This window comes from Xenopus laevis, chromosome 6L (assembly GCF_017654675.1).
Source record: "Xenopus laevis strain J_2021 chromosome 6L, Xenopus_laevis_v10.1, whole genome shotgun sequence".
NCBI classification, from domain to species: Eukaryota; Metazoa; Chordata; class Amphibia; order Anura; family Pipidae; genus Xenopus; species Xenopus laevis.
Genome location: NC_054381.1, coordinates 90,414,579 through 90,431,861, shown reverse-complemented (window position 1 = coordinate 90,431,861; position 17,283 = coordinate 90,414,579). Strand labels below are relative to the sequence as shown.

The following is a 17,283-nucleotide window of genomic DNA, read 5'->3' as shown; positions in this document are numbered from 1 at the left end:
AGCCCTGCCCACCGATAGCATAGCACAACAATGGAAGAACATTGCAACAGCACTCAATGTGATGCCCAAGACAAGCACTCATCTTCCTAAGATGATGGCCCAAGCCTTGTTCCCCTCTGAGGCAAATTGGAAAGGTTTCAGATGGGGTTTTTTGGCCTTCCTCTGGATCAACTAGCAGTTACGAAAGTTATTATTAGCTTCCGGCTTTCTCCTATTAATCTTACAGTCTATCATTGCCTGCAGGCCCTGGCATTGAAGAACTTAAAATTATAAAGTTATCTTACAATCCTATTACATCATAGAAGTAAAGTTAATTTTGAGGCGCCGCGCAAATACTTGTTCTGAATGAAGCACCTTTATATTTGAATGAATTTATTAGCTCCAGTTCTTACACCGTGCGACACCACTAGGGACGAAATTCCAATCCTAACCATGGCACGATAGATAAAACATCAATTGACAAGACTGGCAATACTGTACTCACAAGGAACACTGGGCCGGCTAGCCTATCCAATGTTGTGTCAGCTCCCCACACCCAACCTATATCAATTAGACGCCAATAGAGGAAGGTCAGGTGGCGGTGAGTCACAAATCCCGTGCATCTGTCGATATAGCAACCTCCATGCTTCTGCGCTTGCGCAGCAGCATCTTTACACGAAACTTAAGAGTTGGGACCTCGGTCAGTCGAGGTGCGGCTTCACGTCATTAAGGCGCTCCTGGTCAGATGATTGGTTGTTTTGTGACGTTGTTTTGTGACGTAACCCGGAAGCAAGTCCGTAATACGGAAGTGAGACGAGTCCTGAACATTTAGAGCACCCGGAAGACCGCGTGATACCGGGGCTTTAGTGTGTAACCCTATTTCATACACAACCCGAAAGACGGAGGTCAGCGAGCACGTTGATATACTGAAACACCCGCGGTTTCCGGGTGAAACCCCAATGATCGATGGCTGCCAACGGGACCAATCTACAGGTAACAGGGAAATGTAATGTTTTGTTTATCATATTAAGTCGCATGTTGATACATATATACTGGGGGGGGGGGGGGGGGTTATGTTGGGACAGTACAGGGTGTTACCCTAAATATGACTTCAGTGTCCAGTCCGTTTGAACGCAGGGCTACCCCAAGGAACACTACGTACTCCAACACTTTACATTGACACTTGTGTGGGTAAATTAGTATTTAGATGTTTATAGTGTGTCTTGGATTTCCTAGCAGTGCATGCACTTACATGTAACGCGAGTTGCTCACCTTTTTCCTGGGTTCAGTGGGTGTGGCGAAACCTCTGTGTGTTTGAATAAAAATCTAATTTAGGCCCAGATTCACTAGATGCTATTTGCCACTTGGTTATTTGCGTTCTATATGTGATAACTTTGAGTTTTTAACTACATGCTATCACATGGGGAATACGTTTAGCTTAAGCTCATATGTTGTTAAGATACCATCATTTTAAAGTAACACTTACTGTCAATGTCAAATTCCTACTTTACAACTTTGCATTTGGTCTTCATCATTTACATTTCATAGTTTCTGCGTTAATTGCTCTGCTTTTACCTCTTTCAAGTTTATGAATGGGTGTTGCTGACCCCATATGGAAAAAACAAATGCTCTGTAAGGCTACAGATTTATTGTTATTGCTACTTTTTATTACTCCTCATTCTATTTAGGCCATCTCCTATTTATATCCCATTTTCCTTTTCACATTGATGCATGGTTGTTAGGATAAATTGGATCCTAACAAGCAGGTGGCTCAAATTGTAAACTGTATAGCAGCTGAATAAAAAGCTACTAACTCAGAAACCACAAATAACGAAAACCAATTGGAAATTGTCTCAGAATATCACTCTCTACATCATAATAAAAATGAATTCAAAGGTGAACAACCCCTTTACTATACCACGTGGATTCAGTTTATCTTAAAGGAATAATAATAGAACTTCCAAAAATAATCATATTTTTTTATTATGTACTGCCATACTTGAATCCTCAGATTGAAAGGAAACAATGATGCTGTTAAGAACTATTTGAAGTGATGATTTCTGGCACAGATTCTTTGGAAAGCAGAGGAACTTAAAGTTTCATCACTTCACAATGGAACGAGGGGAGTGTTTGCATGACACTGTGAGGGCATTGGGAAATGGTTGAAATTCACTTCCATTTTCCTTTCACTCTTAAACAGTAAGGCTTAACCTGTTTATCAATGATAAAGGCAAATAAAATCATGATACTTAAGTTAGTTGTTATGGGTAGTTTTGCTATACTAATTACAGTGGCCATCCTGCATGTTGTACTCTCCTGTATCGCATGTATACTCAATATTGGTTGCCGTTTTCGCCAAATGCCTGTTGTAAGAGTGGCCACACTGAAGAACCACAGCTTACACAGCTACAGGAGAAAACTCACTGCCTTTTATAGAAAGGGCAATAGCAGCTAAGAATCGCTTAGTCATGTCAAAGATTCTGTATAATTCAGCAACACCTTTTTATGACACTGTATCTTCTGTACTCCATCAGCTTGGATCACAGAACCAAATATGTGCAGACTAGTTTCACAGGATTTACCTTTGTAGGATAGTGCTAAACTATACAGAATATTTGAGAAGGCAGAGTGCCCAGTAACAGGGATATATTGTTATGGTCATTATGTCAGTCAGATTCCTCATAATTAACAAGCAGACTGTTCTGAGAGCATTTGTTAGAGCTCCTACACGTGAGCACTGGCTGTGGAACATTGGCTGTTTTATGCGTTCTACCACAAGGGACTGTTCATAGATGTGCTCTTGGTACAGGGACAATTTAGAAGCATTGAAATTGTTATGGTTATTCCATGCTTTTTCATGTAGTTGAACTCTCTTCAGGCTGTTTTGCCATTCATATGTTTTAGCACCTGTGATTTATATGAACTGTAGTAGAAATGAGTAGGAAGTGGGAAACAAAACATCCTGTCTGCTAGTACCCTAGTATAGCTAGTAATACAATATAGCTTTTGCAAACCCAGAAATTGTTTAGAGACAACTTCCGACAGTGGAAGAAAGATTGCAAATGTTATTGTTTGCACCAGTGAGCAGTGTATGTAATAAAACCTCTTACTGAAAAGTTACATATGCTCCAAAAGATTACGACAACTTCAAGCACTTCTTAAAAGTGTGAAATTAAAATTCGCAATGCAGTAACATTTGTATTCTTCGTTGTGCAAATTGTTTTTTATTACATTTACCCCATGTTACATAGTTATAAAGACATAAAGACATATGAAATCTAACAGATGAGTGGGAGAGGCTTAAAACAACTGGATACATTGGAAAAGTGGCACAGACAGACTGAGCCTGGCTTGAGCATGCAACCTAAGAAAAAGTTTTAACATTTTTATGCATATATATTAGTAGAAAATAGTACAACATGACCTGGACTGGAAAGCTGATTTTCTTACCTCTTCATTGCTTACCTAATCTGCTTTCCCCTTCCCACTTCTCCTTTGAATACTCTTAACATTAAATTTGTTGTCTTTTCTCTTTTTCTTGCTTTTCCATTCCCTTATGCCTGTTTTAAACTGTTTAGACGGATGGAGTGGATATGTGATGTTGGATTCAAGTCCATTCCCATATGTTTCTTACCACCAGGGGGAGTTGCTTGCTGTCTGGATATGTGGCAGCAGATGCAATGAGCTGTCTCTTTTCTCTCCCTTGTGCTGGTACAAAAGTGTACTGGAAGCAGATAGTAAAAAGGTTCCACTGTCTACAGCGCATTCTTTCTGCCAGGACTTGCATTTCCCACTATTTCCTTAATTTTGCATGTTCCCGCAACCCCCAGATCAGAAACAGTTGATTGAAACATTATCACAACTTGTAAATAATAGATACCATATTCATTTACATCTTTAGTTGCCCTTTCAACTCTTTGCAAGGGCTAGTGAAAGAAAGTGGATTGATGGTTAGATAGCTTTTTTTTTTTTCTTATTGTTTCTGTTTGGAAACAAACACTACACAAAGAATTAGAATAAAGCTAGGGTACATCATGCTTAAATGTTTTTGTTTTTTTTAAAAATTTTTTACATCTATCATAATATTGCATTTGAAAGCTACTTATAACTTTGCCATAAAGTATTTGCACAATGTTTATACATTGCCTGTCTGATGCCCCATGTTTCTGTTTGAGGGGGCTGCCATATTTGTGCAGCAGGAGTCCGTTAGCATTAGAAACTTTAACTGACAGGCTGATATGGCACAGTCAGGTTGGCAAAACAGTCAGGTTTAGATACTTCAACTAACAATTACTTACAAAAACAAACCTCTAGGAAAAAAACTATCAACATGACCTATAGGTAACTTTTAATGCAAATTCATTATTTAAAAAGTAGTTTTTTTTACTTTCAGTATCACTTTAAGAATATATCACTGCTCTCTTGCAGAAGATGGCACTTCTGATGCAGAGTGGACTTATAGCGTGCTACTAGCACAAATGGTGTGCTTATGGTTGGGTGGGTTCAGTGCATGTTATTAATATGGAGCAACACACTGCACATGCAAGAGGTTCAGCTTTCCAACGTCCTGGTTCCTTGTGAGCAGTTGTTTGGACAGAAGAAGGAGGGGAAGGTGGTTTGTTAATTATACAGAAAGCATGATCTCTATTAAACCTAACTCCTCTTATTAGTTGGCAAGGTAGTAAGAGTAAAAACAAAACAATATTACATACCCTGCACCTATCTCCCCACAACCCTACAGGGTGCCTACATGCAGGGAAAGAAACCGCTCAGTTAAGAATGAAATTTACAATCTGCAGAACTCCTACCTAGAAAAACAATACAACTGAATTTTAATGTAATCCCAGATTAATGTGATTAATTTAAATAAATAACGCCATGGATTTCAGACTTTTTGAGTTTAACTCCTTTTTATTGCCCTCATTTGTTTATAGACTGTCCCAAATGTTACAAATATGTTGCCAGTTTAGCCATGCTGCTGCAGTTCCACGAATATTTACAAAATAGGTATGAACCTGGTATTCAAGCTAAGATGTCTAGCCACTGGTTTGGTCCTAGTGAGGGTACCCCTGCACTTTTCTGTACAGTGACATTCTGTCAGTGGATCCATTGAATTGACATATCATTGATAGCATATTTCTGTTAATTCAGTAGTTTCAAGTGAAATCATGCCTTAAAATAGGGTTACCAGATCACTTGAAAAATGAGGGACACGTCTAGAAAATTTAACTAGAAAGTCTCTGCACTGATTGTAATTTAATTTAAATGCTATCAGTGCAACCCTGTGTCCTTGAATGTTTAAAGGAATCGTTTAGTGTAAAAATAAAAACTGGGTAAATAGATAGGCTGTGCAAAATAAAAAATGTTTCTAATATAGTTAGTTAGCGAAAAATGTAATGTATAAAGGCTGGAGTGATTTGATGTATATTATGTCAGTCAGAACACTACTTCCTGCTTTTCAGCTCTCTTGGTTTACACTAACTGGTTACCCTGGCTACCAGGCAGTAACCAATCAGAGACTTGAGGGGGGGGGGCACATGGGTCATATCTGTTGCTTTTGAATCTGAGCTGAATGCTGAGGTCAATTACAAACTCACTGAACAGAAATGTACCATGTGGCCCCCCCATCAAGTCGCTGACTAACTCAGAGTTATAGAGCTGAAAAGCAGGAAGTTGGATTCTGGTTGTTTTATTAGACATCTGTTAACTCCAGCCTTTATACATTACATTTTTGCCTAACTAACTATATTAGAAACATTTTTTATTTTGCACAGCCTGTCTGTTTACACAGTTTTTATTTTCACACTGAACTGTTCCTTTAAGTGAACTTGGAACTCTGCCTTAAACTAGCTAGGCTTTTTATGTTTGTTTTAAAGCAGGATAAAGTCTAAACTTCTGGCAGAATTAAAGTAAAGGAGATTCTGGAGATGTTCTGTTTCTTTTATGTTCTAATGTTTAATATTTGTCTTTTGTGTAACAGAAAGCTATTGACCTTGCCAGCAAGGCATCTCAGGAAGACAAAGCAAAGAACTATGAAGAAGCTCTTCGTTTATACCAGCATTCTGTGCAGTATTTTCTGCATGTGGTTAAATGTAAGTATTTTGTTTGTTTGTTTTTTTGCTGTGTACTCCATGCTGAATTCATCTAAAAATAACATGTTAGAAAGTTATTTAAAAAAACGAATTACCGTACAGGTATAGGATCTCTTATATGGAAACCCATTATCGCAGATAATTCTTATTTCTGCAAAAGAGTTACTTCCTGGAAATCATTGATCCAAACTAAGCTGCATGAATCCATATTGGTGGCAAAACAATCGTACTGGGTTTATTTAATTCTTAAATACTAATTAGCAGACTTAAGGTATGTTGATGCAATTTATGGTCCCAAAACATTCCAGTTAACCAATCCTGTAACTTTACTTACTGTATAAGAACATAGCCTGTGTAAGGATTCTCCTTGATCTTAAAAGAAGCACTAAGGTAAAGATCACATACCGTATGTAAGAGACAGTGTAGGACATTTGTTTATGTACCAATAAACATTAGAATAACTAAATTTACAGTATGTGTGTTTGCTTGTTTATACTGTATATTAGATGTTGTAGCTTTACCTTTTGAACCACCTATGGAGTATACATCCCTAATTGTTTTTAGATGATGCACAAGGAGAAAAGGCTAAAGCAAGCATCAGATCAAAGTGCATAGAATACCTGGACAGAGCAGAGCAGCTGAAGGCATATCTAAAGAAAAATGAAAAAGCTCCTGCAAAGCCAGTCAAAGAAGGAGCACCTAGAGCTGCTGATGACAAAGGGTATGTGTGCTTGAGAACTGAAGATTAAGTATTGGTCTTTGTTTCTTTTTTTTTTTGGAATTGTTACCTCTATAAATGTTAGTATTGGTATTAATGTACTGGCAACCCTCAAACTGAATATATTCTGTGTGCGCTAACGCATATAAAATTGCAGTGCAACTTTGAATATCTCTGTTAAAAGATACTTTTTATAAATTATATCTTTAATTTCCCATTTTTGGGGAAAATTGGGCCCAGACCATATATTTAGTGCCTTGCAAAACTTGAAATGTGCTGTTTTCATTAGTATTCATTCCCACATTTTCACATTTTGTAAAGCCACCTTTTGAAGGTAAGAAAGAACCATAATTGTGTACCGTATGGGAATGCTTTTTTTGCTCATTGTTCAAATAGTTCAGATTTTTGAAATGAAACTAACATAACTGCATTAAAAGCCATTAAAGCCATTTTATTACAAAATTGAATTACTTGGCCTTTACACTTTAAAATTATTACTAAGCTCTTTGCTTTGACCGAATGACTCCCATGTTTGTCTTTGGATTTAATTACCAGTGTAATTAGACTGAAAAGAATCAGAACAGATCTACTTTGCCATTCAGTAAACTTAGTGTCATTTAGTAAACCACATTTCCAAGCATATACATATTCTCGTACTCTATTTCTTCCTGAGCAGTCCTTATATTACAACTTGAAATATAGTATGTATTGTATGAAGGCCATTTAAGGGAATGAGCCTGGAGATCAGTTAGAGTAAGATTAGAGGCTCACATATTTGCTGCATTAGATCATATTGGCCTAAATTACTTATACAGCACTTTCTTTATTTTTCTTGTTATGAGCTGATGAGTGCCCTGGCTAAATGCTTGACCTTAAAAGTGACTGTGAACAAAACACTTCTGACCTAGTACGTAGAACTGCATAGGTACACTAGCCAAGTCTGACAGTGAATGTCTGTTTACTGTTGTCACCTAAAGCTGCATGTCTCATTGATTGTTTAAACTTTTTGTTTGCTTCACTGGGCAGGAAACACATGGTTTTAATTGCATTTACAAATAAATTCAAAGCCACTGAAAATTTTAACAAATAAATAATACTGCACGTTACAGTATGGTTTGACGTAAAATAAACAATCCTTTATTTTTGCTGTTAGTAATGAGAGTGACGAAGGAGATTCAGAAGATCCTGAAAAAAAAAAATTGCAGAGTCAGCTCCAAGGTATTGTTGCATGAAACAATTTTTGTTGTTGTTGCATTTCCGCAATGCTTTATCTTCTTACATATGTTTTGTCTTTGAAAAGATGGTTTGTTGAGATTAAGCGTTTTGGACGTATGCATATACTGTATATGGATATAAAATGTTCCATTTATCTAGGCTCTCTAGGAGTTTTTACTTGCTCACAATGGGCTGGTACAACTTTTTGTTTGTGCAAAAATAAATATCCTAAAAGTTGGAGCCTCCTAGTGGATGACTGTTTGATTCACATAGAAGTTTAAATGCGACTGAAATTTTGCATTTGTCTTGCAAAGGTGCCATTGTGATGGAGAAACCAAACGTGAAATGGTGTGATGTAGCTGGGTTAGAAGGAGCAAAGGAAGCTCTCAAGGAGGCTGTAATCTTACCGATAAAATTTCCTCATCTGTTCACAGGTAAAATTTAACTTCTTGCTGGTGTGATCTCCCATAAGCAGCTTTTACATTTACATCATTACATTACATTAATTTACTTTCTTGGCTTCCACCATTAAGTACAAAGCAATTCAAGATTCCGTTCCCCAGATCTAATTCTGTACCTCTAATTTTAAGGATAGTGATGGAATCCTGTACAAATTTTTTGATAAAAGTTTCCAATAAGAAGAAAAAATGCTGTTAATTATATTTTGCGAGCACTTTGGTCTTGTGTTTTCCAATTTTGCTAGAAAGCAAACCCAAATTAATTTCAGATTCTTAAAGGAAACTATATTAGTCACGAAACAGGCAGTCTGCAGCTATATTTAATCCTTACTGCACTAAAATTTGTTGGCAGCAAGCCCTTGGAGACACATGGAGACAGCAAGGACAATAGCCTTTATGTTAGGTAGGCTGGATGGTTTCAGAGTGATAGGTGTTTCAGAACTACAATGTACCAATATGGGTATGAAAACCTTTAGTTGCAATAGCTTTCTGTTTTAAGCTGCTTGTAACCTGCAGTTGTGTTGCAGAAGTCACATGTTTGAATACAATTTTCTTAATATTCTGGGCCCTTTTAAAAAAGAATAAAAGGTTTTGATGAAATGTTATCAGTCAGTTCTTTATTGTTCTGTAAAATATGCCACTGTTTATATAAATAATCTTCACATTTGACTTGTTGTTTTTACTTCCAGTACAACAGGTATTTTCCTATCCTCTGCTACACTAGTAACAATTTGACTTTTTACTGAAACTACCTTTGAAAAACTCGAATTTTTAGTGAAAACACAACTCGACCTTTAATAAATAACCCCATATGTGTGTATTCTTTATTATAGGTTATGATAGGACACATTTATTCGTTTTTTACGGGACTTTTTTTTTAATATGTTCGTTGATATTTGGTGACCCACAATGTCCTTGTAAGGGGGTTTTTGGATTATTATTAATATACTGCCCTTTTTTATCTATTAGCAAATTTTTAGACATGTCCTAATGTTAAAAAACATGATATATTAATGCATACTGAGCATATACAATAGTCATAATGCTTGCTTTTGCAATTTCTGCTTTATAACAACATATCGTTTTTTCTTAGGCAAGAGGACTCCTTGGAGAGGAATACTTCTGTTTGGACCTCCAGGGACAGGAAAATCCTATCTAGCCAAGGCTGTAGCAACAGAGGCAAATAATTCTACATTCTTCTCAATATCCTCATCTGACCTTGTTTCAAAATGGTTAGGAGAAAGTGAGAAGTGAGTGTTTTTGGTTAAAAAGCAGTACTCTCTCTCAGAAATGTATCTCTTTTTAATATATGCTAACCTAGTGTTCAGATGAATTTTATAGTTCATATTAGAGAATTTTTTCCTGATAACCATCTTTTCCTTCTGCTGCATTGGGGAATTTGGGCCAAACCCAGCTATTGCTTCACTTTGTGGACAGATTGGGGTTGAATGCCAGGTGTTCCAAAAAGCAGGTTCTTTTATAGTATTTATTTATTAATTTTGATATCAAAAGGGAAGAAAAATATAACCGAAAGAAACAGAGTTGCTAAATTCCCCTACAGTCACAAAAGGGTGGTGGCACATGGGGAGATTTAGTCGCCTGCGATAAATCTTCGATACTACAGCCGACTAATCTCACTGAAATGCCTTCCCGCAGGCGCAAGTTGCCTCACAATCTTGCTGGTGGGAAGGCATTTCAGGGAGATTTAGTTGCCTGCAGTAGAGAAGATTTATCGCAGTTGACTAAATCTCCCCATGTGCCACCACCATAATTTGTTCCATTGACAAAAAGCAAATGTATTTTAAACCGATCAAAGCTCCAATGATTGCATAGGGGAGTACAGTTGCCGTCAATACAGTTGGTTAATCCAAATAAATAGGATAAAGATCACCCCAAATCATCTGATCATCATCAAATCATTTCCCAGCTACCCCCCTAGCTTCATAGGAAAGTTTAATCACATGTAACATCTCCTTAAAAAGATTTGGCCAATATGATGTAGAGAAGTTGTGGTATGCATGCAACCAGTTAATAGCTTTTTTAGCATACAGCTAAATAGAATCTTGGTTTACAATCTTCTCTATAATTCCAGATATGCAGTAATGATAAATTTTAATCCCTAAAACAAAGGGTACACTTCTGTGGTGGCCGGAAATAGTCTGTGCATGTTTTTATTAGTATCTTATTAAAATATAAACATATGCAAATTACAATTGTATCTTTCAGATTGGTGAAAAATTTATTCCAGCTTGCCAGGGAACACAAGCCATCAATTATCTTTATTGATGAAATTGACTCCCTTTGTGGGTCAAGAAGTGAGAATGAAAGTGAAGCTGCTCGAAGGATTAAAACAGAGTTTTTAGTCCAGATGCAAGGTAGGAAACTGATTGCTCTTAAAGCATAGAAGATGTATTTTTTTTTTTTTAAACCTTTAATGGCATATGTATTATAACTCAATAATTCCACTTTTTTTACACACACATTCCACTGAACAGTTTGGTGCCCATCGTACATAGGATTAACAAAGTATCTGGTATTTAAAGACCCCAAAATGAAGTTTGTGCATACAACGATGTCCTGGAAGTCACTTCGTCTACTGAATAATCATCACATTTACTGCATTTTTTGTTGGATATAAACACAAAAAAAAACTTTACTGCATATTTTGCACAGTAAGAACACGAAAAGATGCTTTGATCCCCCAAAACCATAAATTCTTGGAAAGTACACATTTAGCCGAATCTAAAATGGGAAACCATGTCTTTCTACTCCAAACTACCGCAATGTTACCGCAAGTCGGAATGCTTTCCCAAAATTGTCGGTTTTGATGAAATAGCTGAAAATCAAAGCTTCCACTTTCTAGTATCTTATCTCTCAAATGGCATTGGGTACAAAGAGAAAACATACTAAATATGAATGGCAACGGTCTACTGTACAGTTTGATGTCCAATATGCATAGATTTACCAAACAATGTGGCATACAGAGACCCCCAAATGCAAATAGTGCATATAAATGTTCTCTGCCTGCAGCAATACAAACACCCTATATATGTATTATGTTCCATAAGACTCCATGGACCATGCGATAAGAAAAAACAAATGAAAAATTAGTGTAAGTGCATATGCTTGTGTACACTTGGAAAATTGGGTGTTATGTGCGTGTGTGGAAAAACCCCCAGTCTCCCAAAAATGCGTGTAAGTGTAAATCTAAGTGTACTCGTGTAAACATTGTGTGCTTGTGAGTGTGTGAGGCACATCTGGGGACAAGCAGGCTGGAAATCCGTAAGAGAAGACTGGAGGGATCCAGAAACCAGAGGGGTCCTCTTCTGTACAGGTCCGTTGAGTAGTGGGCACTGGGGTCCAGAAGTGTGGGCAGTAGCAGCAAGACACGTAGATTTCACTTGTCTACTACTGCCTTGGGGCCCCTGGACGATCACGCCCTAGGGGTCACTCAATCCCCCGCTCTGCTGGTTGCCTAGGGGCAGGGGTACGAACGGGGACGGAGCAAGCCTCTTGAAAAGCTGCTCCTCCGCTCCCTAACCTAGAAGTGCTGCAGATCGTAGAATCTACGTTCTGTGGCACTTAGGTACTTTTATCCACAGAAGGTAGATTCTATGATCTGTGGCACTTAAAGGCAGCTGTTTGAATTGATACAATAATTGCTAATATTCCACAGACGTTGCTGAGAAATGTGTCAACTAATGTAGCAAATTGTAACCGTTCAGAATGTACAACTGGATCACTGAGCTGCCAGACTGGAACATAAAGCTCAATTTTGTAAAAACCATAAATAAAAATAAAACACAAAGTAATTGAAAAATGTTTTATTTCTGGTGAATAATCTGAACTGAACTATAAAAAGTGTTTGCAAGGTGAACAATCCCTTTAATGCATAGTAAACATATAATAATGCATAACTAAAAATATATATGTTCTCTGTAATATACTGTATGTGTGATAGGATCTTCTGCAGTATCTCAGTTGGTTCTTTTGTTGTAGGTGTTGGAGTGGATAATGAAGGCATTTTGGTTTTGGGTGCTACAAATATTCCATGGGTGCTAGACTCCGCCATCCGCAGACGGTATGAACAAAGATTGTACTGCTTTATTTATTGTGTGGGAGGGGGTTGTTGTATTCCTTATTTTGAATGATTATAGCTGGCTGTTGTGTTCTGTTTTCTCCCCCCTTCTCCATTTTTGAACCTTTCTGATCTTTTCAATATACTGTCATGCATGAAAATCATACTTGTCTTCATCTCATTGCAAATTGTAATGCCTTGCCCTTACAGGTTATGGAGTGTGTACTACTGTATATTCAATTCAGAATTAAGAAATCTTCTGTTCAGCCATCTTAAAGAATATGCTTGTAATAAACAAACTGTTTTATTACACACTTTGATATTCCAGTATTACAGCAGCTATGGCCTTTACATATGATTAAAGTCTGCGTTGTTCAGGTTTAAAGTCCCTAATGTAAACCAATGTAACACATAACCTCTTTGCCCCATGCTTTCTTCAAACACTGTTTAGCTAGTGATTTATTAAAATGTTAACCCTCCTCTCGCTTTTTAAAATTATGCCAGTTATCTGGTTTATCCAGTTCAGCTTGTGTAGCTGGAGGATTACCTTGCTTTTAACTCCTGGTTTATTTGCTGTGTTCAACAAACCATCTAGAGGCCCTCATTTTACAGAAATGTTAATCCATTCCATAATTTTAGATTGATTCTAACTAATTAACAGAATAAGGAGCAAAGTTACTTTCTATGTGTGCACATCTGTCATTTGGTAGCTGTGATTTTCCTAATAAATAAGATTTCTATTGGTGTGCCTTTCTTCTTTAAAAGGTTTGAGAAGCGAATTTACATTCCTCTGCCTGAAGAGCATGCAAGAACAGATATGTTTAAACTCCACCTTGGGACGACACCACACAGTCTTTCAGAACCAGACTTCAGAGACCTTGGGAAGAAGACTAATGGATATTCTGGGGCTGATATTAGTATCATTGTCAGAGATGCCCTGATGCAACCCGTCAGGAAAGTTCAATCGGCCACACATTTCAAAAAGGTATGTGTCCACATACTATGGGTAAAAGAACATTTGAATAGAAAGGGAGGTATATGTATTTAAAGATGACCATAAATTGGTAGAAGTACAGATTGTTGTGCTGGGTTCAACTATTAACACTTCCTTATCAAGAGACTGTAATGATAATGTTGCAGTTGCACTGGTAACAAGCAAATTAAACTATGAAACCAGGCAAAATTGCAATCCTTTGGAATGTTTTGAAAGGATTTTTTTTCACTTGGGTAGCTGATGGCTTTTGCCTACTATATTGCTGTTTTATTTTCCTAACATGTCTACATGTCAACACTATGACATTAACTTTCTGCAAATAACATACAATTTGTGGCCAATATTATCTAGGAACGAGGGAAATCTCCTCTTGATCCAAATGTTACACGGGATGATCTACTTACTCCATGCTCACCTGGCGATCCAAATGCTGTTGAAATGACCTGGGTGGATGTTCCAGGGGACAAGTTATTAGAACCAGTTGTATGCATGGTGAGTTGTAAAAGTTGACCTGTTTGTATTTCTTTCAAATAATGTATAAAATTAAAAGCTATAAAGGATCTACTATTTTGTCTATTGGCCAGTTCAGCTTAGGAAATTACATTTTAAGATTGCAGAGAATACATTGCATCTAGTAATTGTTCTTAAAGGAATTTTCAGTATAAAAATAAAAACTGGGTAAATTGGCTATGCAAATGAAAAAATGTTTCTAATATAGTAAGTTAGTTACAAATGTAATCTATAAAGGCTGGAGTGACTGGATGTCTAACAGAGCATAACATTACTTCCTGCTTTTCAGTTCCCTTCCACTGAGGTAGTAACCAATCATCGACTTGAGGGGCGGTTAATTGGACATAACTGTTTGCTTTTGAATCTGAGCTGCATGCTAAGGATACATTGCAATCTCACTGATCAGTTATGTCCCATGTGACCCCCCTTAAAGTTGCTGACTAATTCAGCCTTAGAGAGCTGAGAAGCAGAAAGTTGTATTGTGTTCTGCTTTGTTGTGTTGGACATCCAGTCACTCCAGCCTTTATAGATTAGATGTTTGGCTAACTAACTATATTAGAAAAATGTTTTTTATTTTGCACAACCTATCTATTTACCCAGTTTTTACACCGAAATGTTCCTTTGAGCCCACAGAGCAGGTAACTGGACTATACTAATTCATGGCAGTGGATTAAAACCTAGTTTGGGGTGGAATGCCTAAACCAGGCAGTGAAAATAAGTTAATTGGTTGCTTTTCCTTCTGCTGTGTATACTGTGTACAAACTGCATGAACATCCAGTGGATGAGTGCATCCATAATCCGCATCCGCATAATAACTAGGAGCTAAACATAATTTGCTCAGTCTCCGTGCTGTTCGCTTTTGTTTAATGTGTAGAGTAGTTTTCATATTTCTAATGTCACACTCCGTATAAGTTTCTTTACTCTTTATTTATTGCTGATTTGCTTCTCATTTCAGCCTGACATGCTAAAGTCACTGGCTCACACAAAACCGACTGTGAATGATGAGGACCTTGCAAAATTAAGGAAATTCACAGAAGACTTTGGACAGGAAGGTTAAAGAAATCTTGCAGGGCAGTTGTGACGAGCGTTCTTTCTCTTGCTTAGGTATTCCTGCCTCAGTATAGATGGCACTCCAAATCATTGCCAATACTGCATTTCTCAAGTGGATGTAAATGCCTTATTTCAACTATCTTGTAATTTCTACAAACCGTTGATGTTTGTTAGCACTTATTGACAATATCATTACAATCTGCATTACAACATGAATATATCTCTAGGACATTCTGGGGCCCATTTATCAAAGGTTGAGTTTCGAATTCTAAAACTCGACGGATATTACCCACTTGAAAACTCGAATAGAATTTGACTAAACTCTATTTGCGTTTTTTCTCAGAAAATATCTTGACTGTCCGGAAGGCTATTAACATTTTCATATGGGTCACTGCACCTCTGCCATTGACTTTTACATGAACTCGGCAGGTTTTAGGTGGCGAATAGTAGAATTAGAATTGTTCCCAGGCTCAAGATTTGATAAATCTCTAATTTAAATCGAGTTTGGATTATTCCCAATTTTTGACCAAAAATACAATTCAAAAATTCTAATTACTATTCAACTCTTAATAAATCTGCCCCTCCATGTCAAAGTGAGAATTATCAGCAATAATACACTATTTTATGAATTTGACTAACTTTTTTCCCCCTCAAAGTTTGAATTGCTGGTAATGTGCAGCAGGCATCTAGATCATTAAGGCCGGGTGGTCATTAAAAACAGCATCTTAAAACCTACAGGAAATATCCTTAATGTTGGGAATGAAAGTGACATCACTGATTTTGTTTTATCCTGCATTCTGGAAGTAAAAATAAAATTTTGTTATTTAGTATTTGTAGTAGAAACCTCCTTTTTTTTTTTTTTTTTTTTTTTAAATGAATTATACTGAGTAGTTCGTCGGTACCAAAAAAAAACTCCCAGTTGTATTCCTTATATTGTACATATGTTACATACTGTTTGAGTTTACTTTTGCATTAATAAGTCTGCCAATCACACATGCAAATAAAATACCAATATATATATATATATATATATATATATATATATATATATATATAAACACACACAAAGTCAAAGCAAGAGGGAGAACAGCTGAAATCTACCTTGTAGCACTGCAAATGTTTTTTTCTTGTCTCTTGCGATGTGAAGCGCGTTTGATTTTTTCTATCAGAGCAAAAAAAAACAATAGTGAACTTATTTATAGATTCCTTAGTGTCATTGAATGTATTTTACCACGCTTCCAGAATTGACTGTGCCTTGTAAATAAAAAAAAGTTAGACTTTGATATACAAAATGCGATGTATTCCTAAATCTTCCTTGTTTTGTTGCCTTGTCTGTATATTGGCTTGAAAGTCTGCAATTGACATGCCAGCATTGAGCAGGTTAGTAAAAGAGTACCAGTATTTTAAAAGCAGAAGCTCAATGAAAGATTTGTTTCCCCTTGATTCCTCCATTTTGATTCTCCACACCTAAATTGAAATAAGCAGGTAATTAATAGGCATCATTAACAATCATAGGTCACAAGTTCACTCAGGTGTAGAGGGAAATGTAGAAGAGTCTTTATTATCGTTATCATTTTATCATATTATGCTTTTTTTTCAACTTCAGAATGACTGCAGATTAGAAACTAAGAAATAACCATACCTAAATTATCCCTTCTGTGTTATTAAAATACCTGTTATTCTTGTACCTCAGCTCTACAAATAGTTTTTGGTTTTTTTTAGGTTTATGCCGGTCATGGGTTCTGATCTTTCATTTGTGGTGTCGGTTATTTTATGGCTGTCTTTAAATACAATTGTTAAAATAATTATACTTTTTTTTTTCTTTTCTTTCTGTCATTTTTTTTGGATCCAATACAAATTAAAACCTTTATTAAAAAAGATTATGCATGTGTAGTTTTCTTCCAGATAGCAAGAAATATATTGCGTGTGTGTGCTATGAGTGTGTAAACACCCCAAACCCCAAAAAAGTGTTAATTAATTAAAAGTAGATGTATGTTTGTATGTGTGTTGCCTAAGTGCAGGCAGGCAGGGCTACTTGATGTGATGGAGGTCCCCCATGTGCCCTTATTAAATCTTTTTCTACAGAAAAGGTATTGCTAAGTCATTGGCAAACAAAGTGGCAGACTGCAGACGACTTTGCATATAATTTCTTGATTCAAGATTAAAGGGATGCTGTTGCAGGAAAACAT

At 36.6% G+C, this 17,283-nt stretch overlaps 1 protein-coding gene across 2 annotated transcripts; it reads left to right on the top strand.

The window, feature by feature from the left end:
* The first annotated feature begins 685 nt into the window (after positions 1-685).
* On the top strand, positions 686-16,974 carry vps4b.L (vacuolar protein sorting 4 homolog B L homeolog). Of its 2 annotated transcripts, NM_001092898.1 has the most exon segments (12): positions 826-972; positions 5,960-6,071; positions 6,636-6,792; positions 7,943-8,007; positions 8,319-8,438; positions 9,556-9,712; positions 10,689-10,837; positions 12,462-12,543; positions 13,306-13,525; positions 13,886-14,026; positions 15,000-15,148; positions 16,817-16,974. In NM_001092898.1, coding segments are annotated over 11 exon segments (1,332 nt in total). In that variant the 5' UTR covers positions 826-945; the 3' UTR covers positions 15,102-15,148; positions 16,817-16,974.
* Positions 16,975-17,283: the final 309 nt, after the last annotated feature.